This window comes from Tupaia chinensis, unplaced genomic scaffold (assembly GCF_000334495.1).
Source record: "Tupaia chinensis unplaced genomic scaffold, TupChi_1.0 Scaffold000139_1, whole genome shotgun sequence".
Lineage (NCBI taxonomy): Eukaryota > Metazoa > Chordata > Mammalia > Scandentia > Tupaiidae > Tupaia > Tupaia belangeri.
In genome coordinates this window covers 4,730,983-4,746,397 of record NW_006159609.1, presented here as the reverse complement: position 1 = coordinate 4,746,397, position 15,415 = coordinate 4,730,983, and the positions used below count along the sequence as shown (strand labels likewise).

Sequence of the window (15,415 nt, the reverse complement as noted above, 5' to 3'; positions counted from 1 at the left end):
GCACACATGCCTGGCATGAGTTTCAAGCCACCGGGTCTGGGACTCAAACTGTAGTTGGCCATATCAGAGTACAGTGCCTTAACCGTTACACCACCTGCTGGCCCCTGAAAAGCTTTGGTTTTCAGATGAGAACTTTGAAAGGCCACAGTAACCTAATACATATCATGACAATGTTATTACAATAGTGAAAAATTAGAAACAACCTAAAAGTTTAATAATGGCAAATTTGCTAAGTAAATAGTGTCACATCAATATAATGAGACCCTAGATTTCTTTAAAGTTAACTTTTAACAAAGGGGGGGAAAGTTATGACATGATGAAATGCCCATAAAAAATTTAAATTAAAAAAGGTTATCAACTACTATGTGTTATGACTTCAATTTTATAATATATTAAAAAAAAGTAGCAAAGATCTACAACAAAATTAATAGGTATCTTTTGGTTATCTTCCTTTTTATTTTTAAATTTGACTTAAGAAATCTCCCCCAAAAAAGAAATTCCCAAGAAAATATTCTTTTAAGATAATTTTCTAAGTAAAACCATGCCAAGTAGTAAAAATATGGAGAAGAATGCATCTGAAAACATAAAAAATTTTGTCTAAATTGCAAATAATGCTTCTAATAAAGTTTAAATAACACTGTTAAATGCTTATGCTATATTGAAATTGAAATTACTGTACATATAATTATCCTTCTGAATTTCATGCTCAGAAATAGGAATGAAATAAGTCAACAAGTCAAACCACTGAGTAGTAGACATAATTGAACATCTCTTCTTACATGTTTCTGTATTTTGCAAACTTTCAACAGTAAGCATTCACTACAACTAGGAAAAACTATTTTTATAAAGATATAAATTAACGATAAAGTCACTGAAATATTAAGTCACATAGATTAAATTTTTGGCCTTTAAAACCTCTATCTACTTAACTTTCCATCTTACTTCTTTTATATATTTTTAGTTTTGCTATAGGGTATGTGCATTCTGAGGGGTGTGGGGGGGTAAGTAGAGGTAACAAATCATCCCCCAGGGGGGATGGCCCCACCGCAATGCAATCTCTTCTCCATGTCTCCTTTCAGGATATTGGGCACCCAAGTACATGTGCTCAGTGTGTTTTTCAAGCCGTTAAATATGTGGAGGAGTGGGTCCTAATGAAGGACATTTGGAGAAGGGATACAGAGGTTGAGCATTGACGGGATGGGGAGGTGTAGTGTTATCTGCTGAAGATATTTTGATCAACGGGTCTGGGGAGAAATGTGCACATATCGAAATGGTCTCATTGTAAGCCAAACAATATGATTGAAAGTATATATATAAAAAATAATAATAATAATAATAATAATAATAATAAAAGAGTTTCTAGAACCAGAAAAAAAAAATCTGGGACTCAAAGTCATGTGTGATCTAGCTGTCTTAATCTCCATGCCACTTACTGGTCCATATCCTGCTAAAAAAATTATTCTAAAGAATTATTTTATTTAACGTTTATTCATTATTATTTAATTTGACCAGAGAGGGAAAGTGAGAAAGCAGGCTGCCAGGTCTGGAACTTGAACCATAGTCAGCCATGTGGGAATGCTGTACCCTTAACCATCATGCTACCTGCCGGTGGATTTAAAATCATGCTAGATTTTTAAAAATACACTATAATCTTCAGGGGGGAAAAATCCTTTATCAATTATATTAAGTCAGTCAATGTTTCTACTTCCTTCCATTAGTTTACATTTTAAAGTATTCCATTAAAAGATTTATAGATCCCCTGGCAATGAATTCTCTTGTGAAAAAAATCACACAAACTCAAAAGCATATGACAGCATATTCTGTATGGTTCTTGGAAAACCAGATCTAATGCTTAGAAGACACAGGAAAGTATATTTGTAGTCACTGTACAAATGAGCAAACTTTTTGACTTAAAACGTATACAAAAATTATGGGTAGGTCCATAACCTAGTATTAAAAGAGCTGGATCCAGGACCAGTAGTTAGTGTAATGGCTATGTCACTGGACTCCCATGTGGTCAACCATGGTTCGCGTCCCGGACCCAGTGGCTTAAAACTCATGCTGGGTGCATGTGCCCAAGATTCCGAGAGGAGAATGTAAAAGGGATTGCAGCGTGGCCATCACCCCCAGGGGGTGATTTCTCACTTTCTGTCTCTCTCTCTCTTTCTGGTGAGCACACACATTATAGCAAAAAAAAAAAAAAACGCTTCAAAAAAAAAAAAAAAGAGCTGGATCCCACATGACCCACCACAGTTAGAATCCCAGCCCCCAGAGGCTTCAGAAATGCACTGTGTGTGTGTGTGTGTGTGTGTGTGTGTGTGTGTGTGTGTGTCTACCCAAATTCCCAATAGGATAGAGAAATGAAAGAGAAGGGATTGTGGTGAGATCACACCCATTGGGGTGGGGTCCCTTCTCTCTCTCATCTCTGCTTTTCTCTCGCAAGTGCCCATGCCTTCTGGCAATTAAGAAAAAATAAACAAAAATGTAAAAACCAAGCACATTTTCACTTAAAGCTTACTTAACAATATTTATTAAGTTTTATTCCATATCATATATTATTCTAGGTGCCTCGGATAAAGAAATGCATACAAATGGTATTGGAGGCAGTGCATTCCTTTCACAGGACATATTAAAGCAGTGATTAGACCACGTGGCAAAGATATTTTTGTGAGAATCTTAATATGTGAAGTGGCAACAGTATTTAGATTGTTGGAAAAGTCATGATGCGTTTTTGCATAGAAAAACATAGGAAAAAAATCTGTCAGGACTTGTCTCAAGACTTCTCTAACACCTAATAGATTCCACATTTTAGTTTGGAATCTCCCATTATCCAAATTCTCTCCCCCCAACACACTAATCATCCCCTTACCTCCACTTCCACGTCTATAATACCCTGGAAAGCAGAGACTCATTCAAAGGCTAGTGGTAATTTATTCATTGGTTCACATGTACTAGTTCATTTTGAGCAGTAATCCCAGGTAGAGACGTGAAGAATCAGAAAAAATGAACAAGGAGCAAAAGCCATACACTGATCTGTCATTGAGCTGTCACTGTTGTGGACAACTGGAACCCCCTCCCTCCAAGACCTCCTGAGGAACATAATACAATTCAAAACAATCTACCCAAAGGATAAGGAGAAAAGTCTTTCTCCACTAGTTTCCTTTCCCTCCAGTTGTTAAGAGTTACCAGATGTGGTGTCAACTCCAATTCTGCCGTGCCAGAGTGGTGAGTAATTCCTGGGTAGAAAGCAGAGACAGGTGTGGCAGGGGAGACAAGGTGGTGTCAGGTGATACCTGCATAAAGCTGGTTGCTGCAGCAATGCCTTGGCCGAAAAGATGTGAGGCTGAGCACAAAGATGACACCACCCTTAAGAACCCTCTAGGCCATATGAGGGCATGATAACAACAGTACCTAACAGTTACTGAACACATGGAGATATCTTGCATAGTTTTAACACTTAATCCTCAAAATTGGCACCAGTTGCTTTAGAGATTTATGTTTCTGTGACTGGCTCTGACCAGAGTTCCTTGGAAGCAGAGGGTTGTGCCTTACTCCTGCCTCATTTCCTATATCTAGCAGTGTGTGAAGTACAAGAGCACAATGCTTTTGAGACTAGCTGAGCCTCTTTTCCTCTAGTGGACTGCTGGTTCTTCAGAGCAACAATTATAACTCAGTTAGCTTTATATTCCAGCACCCAGCACATAGTTCAATGCCTGTTTATATTAGCAAGATGGAATTTTCCAGAAGACAGAACGCATAGTGGTTAAGAATGTAGACTTTCTGTCAGATGGACCTGGGCTGGAGCCCCACCTTTGGTATTTACTAGCTATAATGACTTTCAACCAGACTAAGTAATAATCTAAGTCCCAGCTTCCTACTCTATGAAAAGGCATGCCACTATCATATTCCATCATAAGGCTGTTGTGAGGCTTATATATGTAAAAATATTCAACATTATACTTAGCACATGACAAGTATACAATAAATATTAGGTATTATGATAATTATTAGACAAGCTATAGTATTAGTCTTCCTACTATATTTGAAGTTCCCAAACTAGATCTAAGGACCTTAGGAATGCCCATGCTGGCACATGTGGGAAAAAAATCTTCAGAACACAAAGTATCTAGTAGAGGGACAGCGGTTGGTACACAGTGACATGCAATCAGTATCTGTTGAACGTTAAATGAAACAATGAACCACATTTACTTTTGGCTAAGAATCACCAGTCCAAACCTAGAAAATGGGTAAATATATTCTAGGTTACTAACTAAATCTAACAAGGAAAAAATATCAGTGACTCAAGCTCTCATAAACAAAGAGGGAAAACAGCCATTTAGCCAGTGGAAAGTGTGAAGTCATAAAAAAACAAGGCCAGAAATTTTGGGAACATTCTCAATGCATTATGATCACAAATCTCACTTAATAGTTGACTTTATACACTCCTCAAATTAAGTATCACTTGTGTGTTTTTGTTTTGTTTTGATTTTTGCCATAGGATTCTTGTGCTGCCAGAGAGAGACAGTGAGAGTCAGTTGGAGAGAAAGTGAGAAATCACTCCCTGGAGGAATGGCCATACTAATATCCTTTCTGCTTCATTTTCCTCCTAGGATGTTGGGCATACATGCACACATACCCAGTGTGATTTTCAAGCCAACAGGTCCAGGACTTGAACCACAGTTGGCCATGTGAGAGTCCAGTGCCTTAACCACTATGTGCAACCTGCTGGCCCCAGTACCACTAGTGTTTTATGGCCAACTTGCTTTTGTTGCTATATTTTCTTTTTCTATTACATATAATTCCTTAAAACATTATATCGTCCCTAAAATATTTTCTGAGTTAACATTATTTACTAACTGCAATTTAAATTTAGATTCTGAAGACTGAAGGATCTGTTTTAGAGTCCTTTTGGGGGGATGAGCTATTAAACCTAGATCCTGAAGGAGAAATGGGGTGGCAGAGGACCAACATGCAGGGCTATGGAAATAGTGAGCTTTCTCTTTGGATCAGTTCAGAAAGACCTAGTTTGCATCCCAGCTCCAGTACTGAATAGGTGAGTGAACTTGGACAAATTACTTTCTGTCTGCATCTGCTTTTCATGATCTTTACCAGGAGGTTGCTAGGACCCATTTTCCTGTCTTTACTGGATGATTTATTAGGAGAACACGGCAGAGTACCTCGTGTCTATATATACACTCCATCACTACTGGTTCCCTTTCTCTCTCTCTCTCTCTCTTTCTTTCTCTCTCTCTCTCTCTTATAATTTTATAGAGAGAGGCTCTGGCTGCATCACCTGGGCTGGCCTCAAACTTGTGATCCTGTTGCCTCAGCCTCCCTGGTTTGCTGGGATGACATGCATGTACCACCACGTCTGAGTTCCTTCTTTTCAAAATAAGAGTCTAAGTCCTGGGGTAGTTGCCAATAGTATCCATCCTAATAGGCTCCCTTCTCAACTTAGATCATGCCATTCTCCATCAAGAAAGAATCTTCCAGGGACCAGCAGTTAGCATAATGGCTATGTCTCTGAACTCCCATGTAGTCGACTGTGGTTCGAGTCCTGGACCTGGTGACTTAAATTCACACCTGGCGCATGTGTGTGCATGCCAAAGATCCCGAGAGGAGAATGGAGGAGAAGGGATTGTGGTGTGGCCATCTCCCCTGGGGGGTGATTTCTCGCTTTCTATCTCTCTGTCTCTGTCTTTCTGGCAAGCAAGCACACATGCCCTATAGCAAAGACCTCTCCAAAAAAGGCAAAAAAAAAAAAAAAAGGAATCTTCATGAGAGGAGAAAAGGTTCTCAAATCATAGTGCTTGGGCCCAAATCGTGCAAAATAATTTTTTTTCTTAAAAAGATTTCTCATTAGGCAACATATCCCACCGTAAAGTTCAGCTCCACTCCGCTTGCTTTCCAACTGATCTGGGTAGACTTTTAAGTCACACTGGGAAGATGAAGAAGGTGTTCCATTTGGCATCATTACAATTACCACTTGGTGTCGGTGGTATTCTTTAGTAGCCTGCCCATGGAGTTTAGTGGCTGGGTGGCAAGTTAGAAGTTTAATTTAGCTTTCTGAGCATCTGCAGGTTTTGTTTTCAACAGAAAAGTTCAGGTTATGTAACTATCTTAGCCGCTGCTACAGAAGGTGAACCTTGACTCTGTAAATTTCTTGTTGATTCAGGTCATCAGGACATACCTTACTGGGCCTGGAAACGATTTTCCCAAATGTTTTTGTAAAGTAATGATGACACTTGACCACTAGGCACTTAGCAAAATAAGGCTGGAGAAAAGTGTCTAAGCGAAAGTAAGTAGTCATTGGAAGAGCAGGTTTCTAAAACTCAGGCGAGGCTTTCTTTCCTCATTCCATTCTAGGACTGTCCCACTGCTGCCCATTAACTGGATGGGTCTGTCCTGCCTTGACAATCACTGTGGTGAGCAGGCATTTTGTGAGATTTTATAGTGAGAGGTGCTAAATGAAGGGAAAAATTAATGCTATGAAAATGAGGCTCCTGGGAGCACATGAAAGCAAATAGAGAGAGGAATATGAGACAGGTCCACTGTCCTGCACTGCTCTGTGTAACACACACAAAATCAGAAGTACTACTCTCGGCCAGCAAGGTGCTTTCTATCCACTCAAACAGAAGACACATACAGAAAATAGTTTCAGTATAACACAGCAGGTGCCAAGATGAGTAGTTCTTAGTAACAGAGAGGAGGTGTACTGGAAGGAGACAAGAGAGTAATCAGAGACCAATTTATAACAATATACAGTTCATATAACATGCTCGTCTTTGCAGAGGTGGCTAGCATAATCAAGATTTGTAACTGGCACAAGGACACTCAGGTACTCAGTAAGACATGAAGGACATTCAGAGCTTAGCTTAGTATCTACATTTTCTGACTCCAAACCCTTGTGTTTGTCTAGTAGTGACAGGAATCCAAGGCATGTGGATTCATATCAATATATTCCAGAAATGAAACTAAATGTAATATTGTATTTATAAAGTGTTGTAGCAATATACATATACTAACAATTATCATTTGCAATACTGATAAATATGATTCGTGTTTATGGAACACTACCTGTATGCCAAGGACTGTGCTGAACACTTAACACGAACTATCTCATTTACCCTAACAGCCCCTTCTGACAAATGCACACCACATGGCTTCCACTAGGTCCTGTGTAAGCAGGCATGCCTGACTGTAGAGCTGCAGCCCCAACTGTCACCTCCCACACTAACTCCCCTGGCTAAACTACGCACTAAGTGTACAGTTCAAAATCAGATCCTTTCTAGTCCTGAGCACCCTTGGAGAACTAGATAAAGAAGGTGATAATTCATCCAAGATCAAAATGAAGTCACTGATAAACTGTTTCAAGATAAGGGGCCAGCAGGTGGCATGGAGGTTAGTGCTGCTGGACTCCCACACGGCTGACTGTGGTTTCAGTCCTAGACCTGGTAGTTTGCTTTCTCACTTCCCCTCCATCCTCCCATCTCTCTCTGATGAGCACATGTGCCCTATAGCAAAATTAAAAAAAAAAGAGATAGTAATGGTAAATAAAATTAAATAATTCTATCAATCAAAGAAATGATCACATGGAACATGCTCTGTAGATGTTGTGACTGCTCTGGTTAGTAGAGCACTATATTGCTGAAGGTTAGTCAAATAAACAGCTTCTCAGTATTTCTCCTCATTAAGATGCCTCCATGGCATCATTTGCTGCAAAAGGAGGTCTTTCCAGGTAATGGGATGACGTCTGTCTGTGACTTGACGTCAAGTGAGTCATTTGACTGCTGTCGTGTAGCAGGCACCTCCGTGCAGATCAAGTTCACCCAGTGGGAGCCCTGCTAGTTTCCTGGTGAATTTTATGTTTATTTTGAAGTAATTGCACTTGACCCCCGGGCTGACTAATACCTATATGTGACCAAAATAAGTATCCAGCTAGCTAACTTTTGCATTTGGGAAGAAAGTATAGGAGGAAAACACAATTAGACATTCTGAAGAAGGTCATTTACAAATTCCATGTCTAGGCTCCAGACAGGGAAGGCAAACTAAGAGCAGGGTATTTCCATTGCTTGCCTTTGAATTAGGGCTTGCAGGAAGCCTTGCTAATCAAAGTGTGCTCTGTGAGCAAAAGCAACTAGTTAGAATCACAGATGATCAAGCCCCTCTTAGAGTAAGAGAATCAGAATCTGCCTTTTTTTATTTTTTTCCACAGGACACATTTGCTCACTAGAGAGAGACAGAGAGGGAAAGTGAGAAAATATCCCTTAGGAGGATGGCTATGCCACAATCCCTTCTCCTTCATTCTCCTCTCTAGATATTGGGTATGCACATCTGGAATGATCTCAAGTTGCCAGGTCCGGGACTTGAACTGTGGTTGATCATACAGGAATCCAGCACCTGAACCACCACACCACCTGCTGGCCCAGAATCTGCTTTTGGTCAGAATCCCCAGGTGATTCATGTGTACAGTAACATTTGAGAAGCTCTGATGGTGTTCACATTCTTGCTCTTAAGAATTGATTTTGGGGGGGTGGTGACCAGCAGTAGCCATACTGGCTATGTCACTGGACTCCCATGTAGTCGACTACGGGTCAAGTCCCGGACCCAATGGCTTAAACTCACACCGCACGTGTGCATGTGTGCCCAAGATCCCAAGAGAAGACTGAAGGAGAAGGGATTGGAGCGTGGACATCCTCCCTGAGGGATGACTTCTCGCTTTCTGTCTCTCTGTCTCTCTCTGTCTTTCTGGTAAGTGCATGTGCCCTATAGCAAAAACCTCTCAAAAAAATAAAAATAAATAAATAAATAAAATAATTGATGGGATCAGGTGGTGGAGTTGCAGTAACATAACTGACCTGCGTGGCTCATATGAACTCTCTATGGGCACAGCACATGCACCTGCTCATGACTGAGGCCTGCTAGGACTAGAAATGGATTGTGGTATGAGGACCCTGTTGGGAGTCTCTGTCTTTCAGTTCATCTGTCTCTATCTCATGGAAGAAATAAATAAATTTAAATAAACAAGATATCTTATTTACTAATATTTGTTTAATTACAAACTGAATCAATAGAATTCCACAGTCTGAAAAGAAGCGTCTACAAAAAACCTGTACTAATATAATTAATTGTGAAAGACTGAATACATTCACCTATAATACTGGACAAGATGCTAAAGATAGCTGCTTTTACCAGTTCTTTTAACAATGTATTAGATGTTCTAGTTAGTACATTATGGCACATAGGTAAAGAAATAAAAGACATATTGTCCAAAAAGGATAAAGGTCTCTTTGGCATGGAAGAATTTGAAACTGAGGCATTTTGGCTCTAGCTACCCTCATTTTCCCTAGAAGTCACACTATCCCATTAGAGGAATTCAGAAGGACACTTTGATGTAGAAGAGAATAAAGAAAAACAAAAAACAAAAAAACAATACAAAACAAAACAAAAAAAGCAGAACGTGAAGTGAAACCTGAAGAATGGTTTGTATAAGAGTGAGAGTTTCAGAATAGAGGAATATCAGGAACCTAGGTATTTGCAGATAGGCATGAGAAAGTATTTTCCAGGAGAAGGCTGAAGAAAATATTTAATCATAGGGTTCACATCCTGTAAGCAGCAAGAAGAAAGAATGAAATAATGATGGAAGGCCTGCCCACAGCATAGCAGCTGGATCTCACATGGCTAGTTACGTGGTCAGAGTCCCAGACCTGGCTCCTTGAAAAACACATCACTCATGTGTGCCCAAAATCCCCGAAAGAGAGAGAGATGGAGAAGGGACTGTGGCATGACCATTCTCCATGCTTCCTTGCTTTCCCTCTTTTTCTCTCTTTCTCTCTCCAGTGAGTGCACACACCTGGCAAAAAAAGAAAAAAAGAAAAAAAAAAAGGTGGAAAGTAGATTACGGAAGACCTCTAAAGGGAGGCCAGAGGGTAGAGTTATTTAGTAACTCAAGAAAACAAGTGGCAAAAGGAATATATTTTCAGAAGATCAATTATTCCAATTTTGTCCATCAAAATGTTATTGTACGTTTAGTTATGTAATGGAAAATATGTTTTAAAAGTAAGAGATGGATAAATTCCAAGTACTACTTTAGGAAACGCTCCTTACACTACTGTACTTCGGTGAGTGTACCATCTGTAATTCTGCACCTGCTTTGTCAACTGCTGGCTATTTCCCAGGAGACCTGACTTGACTGTTTTCTGACAGGAGCATACAATATTTGCCAGAGCACTTGGGAATGTGCAAGGATGAGGAGAGCATTGGCTAGGAACACAGATGTCTTTAAAGCAGGGCACTGAATGGATGATTAATCTCTAGAGTATCAAGAAAGTGGAATAAGTAAAGTTAGCAGAGAGGAGTTGAAAATATACTATTAGGTCAAAGTTGTGCAAGTGGGACATGTTTTTCTACTATAGGTCATACAAAGCAATTTGATTTTTTGTCTTTTTAATTTTTGCCAGAGGGCATGTGCACTTGCTGGAGAAAGACAAAAAGAGGGAAAGTAAGAATGCACCCCACGGGCCATGGTCACGCCATAATCCCTTCTTTTGTCTCTTCTTTCAGGCCTTTAGGCACACATGCACACATGCCTGGCCTGTTTCTCAAGTTGCTATCCAGTAGGATGAGTGGGCTCCAGCTGCTTTAACCACCACACAATGGGCTGACCCCACAACTTAATTCTTAAAAAAAAAAAAAAAATCATTTATTTATTTTTATTATTGTTATTTTTTAAATTTGCTATTGCTATAGGGCACAAGCACGGAGAGAGAGAGGAAGTGGGAAAGCAAGCCTCCAAGTCTGGGACTCAAACCGTGGTTGGCCATGTGGGAGTCAACTGCCCTAACCACTATACCATCTGCTGGCCCCACCTTGATTCTTAGGCTTTTTCTTAACAAAACATAAACAATTGCTTGCTGTTTAACAACAGAAAATATTAATGTAACTATGCATAGTAAAAAATAACACTTTAATATTATGTGACAATTACAAAAAAGATAAGAAATAGGGAAGGAAAAACTGAGGAAGAGAAGCGGCTAAGATATAGGCAGATGCAGGGAAAATGAGAGAATATAAAGGAGTAAGAAAAAGTGTGGTAGGAAGACAATCTATTGAGAATTATTGAGGTTTTTGTTTTGTTTTGTTTTGTTTTTTACTTTTTTTCATATTTCTTGCCATAGGGCATGTGCACTTCCTGGAGAGAGACAGAGAGAAAAGTGAGAAATTACCCCTTAAGACAGGATGGCCAGGCCTGGAAGGTGGCGTGGCAGTTAAGGTGTTGGAATCCCATATGGCCAAATGCAGTTTGAGTCCTGGACCTGGCTGCTTGCTTTCTCACTTTCCCTTTCTCTCTATCTTTCTCTGGTCAAATTAAAAACATAATAATAACAAATAGAATTAAATTATTTATTTATTTATTTATTTATTTATTTATTTATTTATTTATTTTTAAGGAGAAGAAGAAGAGGAGGAAGAGGATGGCCATGCTGCAATCCCGTCTCCTCCATTCTCTTCTCAGGATTTTGGGCACACACATACATGTATCCAGTGTGTTTTTTCAAGCTGCTGAATCTAGGACTCAAACTGTGGAGTCAGCCATGTGGGATCCAGTGGCTAAATCACCATGTCTTTTTACATTCATTATCTACTTTAATAATGAGTTAGGCCCCACATAACCAACTACATGGTTCAAATCCTGGACTCAGCTGCTTGAAAATCATACTGAGTATATATGCATGTATGCCCATAACCCCAAGAAGAGAATGGAGGAGAAAGGACTGCAGCACGGTCATCTCCTCTGGGGGTTATTTCTTATTTTCTCTCTCTCTCTCACTCTTTCTCTGACGAGCACATGGGATCTATAGCAAAAACAAAATAAATAAATAATGAGCTAATTCCACATAGTAGATATTACCCTCATTTTTACAGATAAGTAAATGGATATTAGAGAGGAAATAATCCACAAACACACTGATGGTGGGTGGTAGAGCTGGAATTCATCCACTCAACTTCAGAAGATCCTGAAGAAAATATAAAGCTACACTAAGTCACTTTACCTCTCTAGAATTAACACCTATTTCTTCAACTGAAAAATAAGGTAGGAGTTACAGAGCCGCTGGATACAATAAACAACAAATAATATCTATCATTATAGGAGCCCTTTGAAAAGGATCAGTTAATTCACTACTAAAAACTCCAATATTTCCTCCCTCTGGTTGCAACTCTGAAGATAAAAAGCTCTCAGAAATTCTGGTTATTTAAGCAAAGGATCCTCAAGATCACCAGGTACCAAACAGTCCACAGACTGAATCCATAATATCACCTACGAATATGTCCTAGTAAATGTTAATTGTACACAGGTTGTGCTCTAATTAAGGTTTAATTCAAGGAGGGCTTTGGAGTCACAAAGCTGAGAATGACTGTGTGTGTAGACCTATAGTATTCCACCCTGAAGAGGATAGATAGGACAGCCACCTTAGGCCTAGATCTGACCTCTTAACCCCTTATAACAAGGATCCCCATCCTTACCCTTAAAAGTATATACATACTTTTGGGACCAGCAGGTGGCATGGTGGTTAAGGTGCTGGACACTCCCACATGGCTGACCATGGTTCAAGTCCTGGATCTGGAGGCTTGCTTTCACACATTCTCTCTCTCTCTTTCCTGGATCTGGTGGCTTGCTTTCACACATTCTCTCTCTCTCTCTCTGGTCATATTAAAATAAATGAATGAATAAATAAAATTAAATTAAAATAGTTTTTTTTAAAAGTATATACATACTTTTAATTTAATGAGCAAAAGACAGAGGGAGACAAGTGCCCTCAATAGGGTGCGATACCATCATCCTCCACTCAGACTTCCCACCCCACAAGACAAGGGGCATGTGCACATACCTGGAAATTCCCAGGTCAATTTGGGAACTGAATCTCCATCTTCCATATGGCTTCCAGCATTGTAGAGCATTGTGCTACCACCACATGCCACTGTGGCTGGGCCTATCCCTGTCTTCTTAATGGCTGTCGTTCCTCCTATCCATTCTGTTCATAGCACAGAGAAATGTCTTTTATGTTCTTTGATTTTTTTTTTTTCAAATGACAAAATTCATCCTATCCTTTCCCTGCTAAAAAGTATTTAACTGGCCTTACTGCCTTCAGACTGAAAATCAAACTTCAACTGGACTTAAGGTTCCTTCTGTAATCTAGGCCACCTTCCCAATCCAAGTCTCACCAGATACTCATCTTCAGTGTATTGAACTACTTTATATTCCAAGGACAAGCTGAGAGCTGCCTCTCACTGGCCTACTTTTTTTTGTTCCCCTTACTGTTCTTCCTTTCCAATCTTCAGGGCTGACTTCTCAATATTTCACATCCTAGCTTTGACATTTCTTCTTCCAAGGAAACATCGCTGATGGTCTTGTCAAACTGAGTTAAAGGCTCCTCCTCCGCAGCCCATAAGACCTTCCAGTACTGATAACATTGCAGTGTAACTGCTCCATGGCTGCACTCCACACTCTGGAGGATAAAAACCACGTCTGATTGGTCCTCCGTTGTTCACCACCACGTCTGATACCAAACACAGCAGGTGATCCCTGAGGATCTGCTGAGCACATTTTAAAACTTCATGACAGTCCTATCTCCAAAGGTCAGGGAGGAGAGGCTTTTTTTTTTTTTTTTTTTTTTTTTTTTCTTTCGTTTGTTTTATTTTAGGTTTATTACAATTCTCTGGGGAAGAAAACTGCACATTATTAACCAACTCTACAGTTGGAACCCCAAACACAGAGGCAAGCAAATGAAGAGAACAGAGTCATTAAAACTCACTGCCAGAAGCCAGCAGCTTTGCAGTGAGTCCTAGGGTCTGTGGACAGGTCTCTCACTCTCAGGCCCTGGTTTTCCCTTTCTACTCAGTGGAAATAATACAGGCTGCTTGGCTATTCATTTCTACTAGAGCTTCTGGTCAGTTTCATAAGGAACTGGTAATAAAAGTCTATCAATAGTTCTGAGTATTGGTTTGCTCTTTCTTCTATATAATGCCTATGTCTGGAGGTGCACAAACTGTTTACATTCCTCTACTGTTGTTCTTCAGAATGCATCTCAAAAAGAATCAAGAAATGAAACTATACTTGCTTTTCAGACAGAACTGAGAGATCAGGAGATGACTTCCTTTTGAGCCCATTAACAGAAGGCTTTAGAAAGGGGGTGTTTCTTACTTCAATTGCACTTCTTTCCTTTTGCCCCATTATATGGACTTTTCTCGTGTCATCTTTACTGTTTTAGTGTGTCTAGTTTTTTTTGTCTTTCTTCTTCTACTAGACTTTAAGCTCCTTACAGGCATGATTTAGATCTTAGTTCTCTTTTCATCCTCAGTTCAGGGTGATTGTGTAGGCATGCAAAAAGAAATATAACTTAAATGTTTGCCCACTCTGACGAATGCTCTGCCAGCCACATTCTGAGACTTACTGTCAGGAAAGCATCCCTGTCCTATGACTTTTTTTTTTTTTTTTTTGGAGAGGTTTATTTGCTATAGGGCGCGTGCGCTCACCAGACAGACAGAGAGAGACATAGAGACAGAAAGCGAGAAATCACCCCCCGGGGGGATGGTCACGCCGCAATCCCTTCTCCTCCATTCTCCTCCCGGGATCTTGGGCACGCACGCACACGTGCCTGGCGTGAGTTTTAAGCCACCGGGTCCGGGACGTGAACCGCAGTCGACTATGTGGGAGTCCAGCGACATAGCCATTACGTTAACTGCTGGTTCCCCCTGTCCTATGACTTTTTCATAGCAATCTCAGCTTCAGAAGAAACGCAACTATTTTCTAGTGCCTTCATCTTTCCCATCTTGATCCTAGTAATCTTACACTCCCCTTAAACGGATTCAGTGAAACGGTGCTGCTAGATTTGCAAAGAAGTGCAGGGTACCTATTCAATATGCAGAATTTTCAGTCTTTCCTCTGAAGCTACAGAGAACATGATTTGCACATAGCTGACCCCACTACCACCGATACAAACGGAACAAAAGCCACGTTCTGCAATTTTAAGTTTAAATCTTAACTCATCTAATCAAAATGATTTTAATTTTTGCTTTTCACTTTAACAGTTGAGGATCCACTGACCATATTTTTTGGATAAAAAAAGACTTCTAGATACTAATACAGATGCAAATCTGCCTGGATAGCAATGGGTTACTGATACAACCCAAAAAGGCTGCTAGAGAAAGAAGAGCAGCTGCAGGTACCGTGGGAGCTCAGTCATGTGGTTCAGTAGTAACAGTAGGGGAAAGAGGGGGAAAAACAAAAATAAAAACAAAAGCAACTGTTCAATTAGTCCAGATAGAGAAAACAGCCCATAAGCTAATTGATTATAGCTATCATGACAGCTGATTACAGTGTCTGCCTGGAAAACACAGGGGAAATTTTGAAAAA

General features: G+C 39.9%; 1 protein-coding gene across 13 annotated transcripts in view; it reads right to left on the bottom strand.

Annotated features, from left to right (window-relative positions):
• Nucleotides 1-15,415, bottom strand: part of DLG2 (discs large MAGUK scaffold protein 2) — a 1,612,020-nt gene that overhangs the window by 259,505 nt on the left and 1,337,100 nt on the right. Inside the window, exon 1 of one of the 13 annotated variants that reach the window (XM_006144964.3) lies at nt 12,891-12,948. The exons of the other annotated variants lie outside the window; for them this stretch is intronic. Coding sequence (XP_006145026.3) covers nt 12,891-12,936 — 46 coding nt within the window. The 5' untranslated portion in view covers nt 12,937-12,948. Of the gene's footprint in view, nt 1-12,890; nt 12,949-15,415 lie in introns of those variants that run through there. 13 annotated transcript variants of the gene reach the window in all.